The sequence below is a fragment of the Etheostoma cragini genome, chromosome 23, assembly GCF_013103735.1.
Source record: "Etheostoma cragini isolate CJK2018 chromosome 23, CSU_Ecrag_1.0, whole genome shotgun sequence".
Taxonomy (NCBI): domain Eukaryota; kingdom Metazoa; phylum Chordata; class Actinopteri; order Perciformes; family Percidae; genus Etheostoma; species Etheostoma cragini.
Window position 1 is genome coordinate 720,342 of NC_048429.1, and position 1,502 is coordinate 721,843.

The following is a 1,502-nucleotide window of genomic DNA, read 5'->3' on the forward strand; positions in this document are numbered from 1 at the left end:
CCTCTCTCTCCCTCTCTTCCTTTATTTCCTGTTTCCTCTCCATCCCTCTCCCTCTCCCTCTCTCTCCATCCCTCCATCCCTCCATCCCTCCACCGTGCTGTGTTACGTAAGCTCAGCTGAGAGTGTGTAGGCCGGAGTCTCAGCCCCAAAAACCTCAAACGGGAACTTTCTTCTTCTGCAGCGCCGACACTCTTTTTGATCGACAGCACACGGTTGCCACGGCAATCGCGTCTCTGATTGGTCCGTCCACAGCAGTTGGGAAAGGAAGGGGAGGGGCTTCAGGCGGTTATCCAGGAAATGACCTCGCCACGCAGGGCTGCAGGACTCGAGACCGTTTTTCTATGGTCTGGACCGGGTGCAGGTGTCTTCATTATGTTGATAATGATATTGGAGGGAAAGGGAAACCCAAAATGATTGTCTTGATACTGTCATGCATAAGACCTTTATTCTGTCCTGGACTCGGTCTGGACTGGTGACTCAAACCTCTTTGGACTCGGTCTTGACTTGGACTCAACAAGTCCTGGTTTTGGACTCAAACCTTTAAGGACTCGGTCTTGACTTGGACTCAACTAGTCCTTGTCTTGGACTGAAACCTCTTTGGACTTGGTCTTGTCTTGGACTCAACTAGTCCTTGTCTTGGACTCAAACCCCTTTGGACTCGGTCTTGACTTGGACTCAACAAGTCCTGGTTTTGGACTCGAACCTTTAAGGACTCGGTCTTGACTTGGACTCAACTAGTCCTTGTCTTGGACTGAAACCTCTTTGGACTCGGTCTTGTCTTGGACTCAACAAGTCCTGGTTTTGGACTCGAACCTTTAAGGACTCGGTCTTGACTTGGACTCAACAAGTCCTGGTTTTGGACTCGAACCTTTAAGGACTCGGTCTTGTCTTGGACTCAACAAGTCCTGGTTTTGGACTCAAACCTTTAAGGACTCGGTCTTGTCTTGGACTCTACTAGTCCTGGTCTTGGACTCAAACCTTTAAGGACTCGGTCTTGTCTTGGACTCTACTAGTCCTGGTTTTGGACTCAAACCTTTAAGGACTCGGTCTTGACTTGGACCCGACTAGTCCTTGTCTTGGACTCAAACCTCTTTGGACTCGGTCTTGTCTTGGACTCTACTAGTCCTGGTCTTGGACTCAAACCTCTTTGGACTCGGTCTTGACTTGGACTCTACTAGTCCTGGTCTTGGACTCAAACCTCTTTGGACTCGGTCTTGACTTGGACCCGACTAGTCCTTGTCTTGGACTCAAACCTCTTTGGACTCGGTCTGGACTTGGACTCGACTAGTCCTGGTCTTGGACTTGGTGGTCTTGACTACAGCCCCGCCGCCACACACACTGAGTCCTAACTGAAGTCTAGTTTTTATCATGAGGACAGGGAACAGTTCCCTTCAGTCTTCAGGTTCCCACTGATGTGAGAAACTTGACACCTGTGTGTGTGTGTGTGTGTGTGTGTGTGTGTGTGTGTGTGTGTGTGTGTGTGTGTGTGTGTGTGTGTGTGT

The 1,502-nt window shown here is 49.7% G+C and overlaps 1 protein-coding gene across 1 annotated transcript in view; it reads left to right on the forward strand.

Annotated features, from left to right (window-relative positions):
- LOC117939059 (SH3 and multiple ankyrin repeat domains protein 3-like) overlaps window positions 1-1,502 on the forward strand; it is a 27,405-nt gene that overhangs the window by 299 nt on the left and 25,604 nt on the right. The window contains exon 2 of the mRNA XM_034864102.1: window positions 182-344. Coding sequence (XP_034719993.1) covers window positions 182-344 — 163 coding nt within the window. The remainder of the gene's footprint in view (window positions 1-181; window positions 345-1,502) is intronic.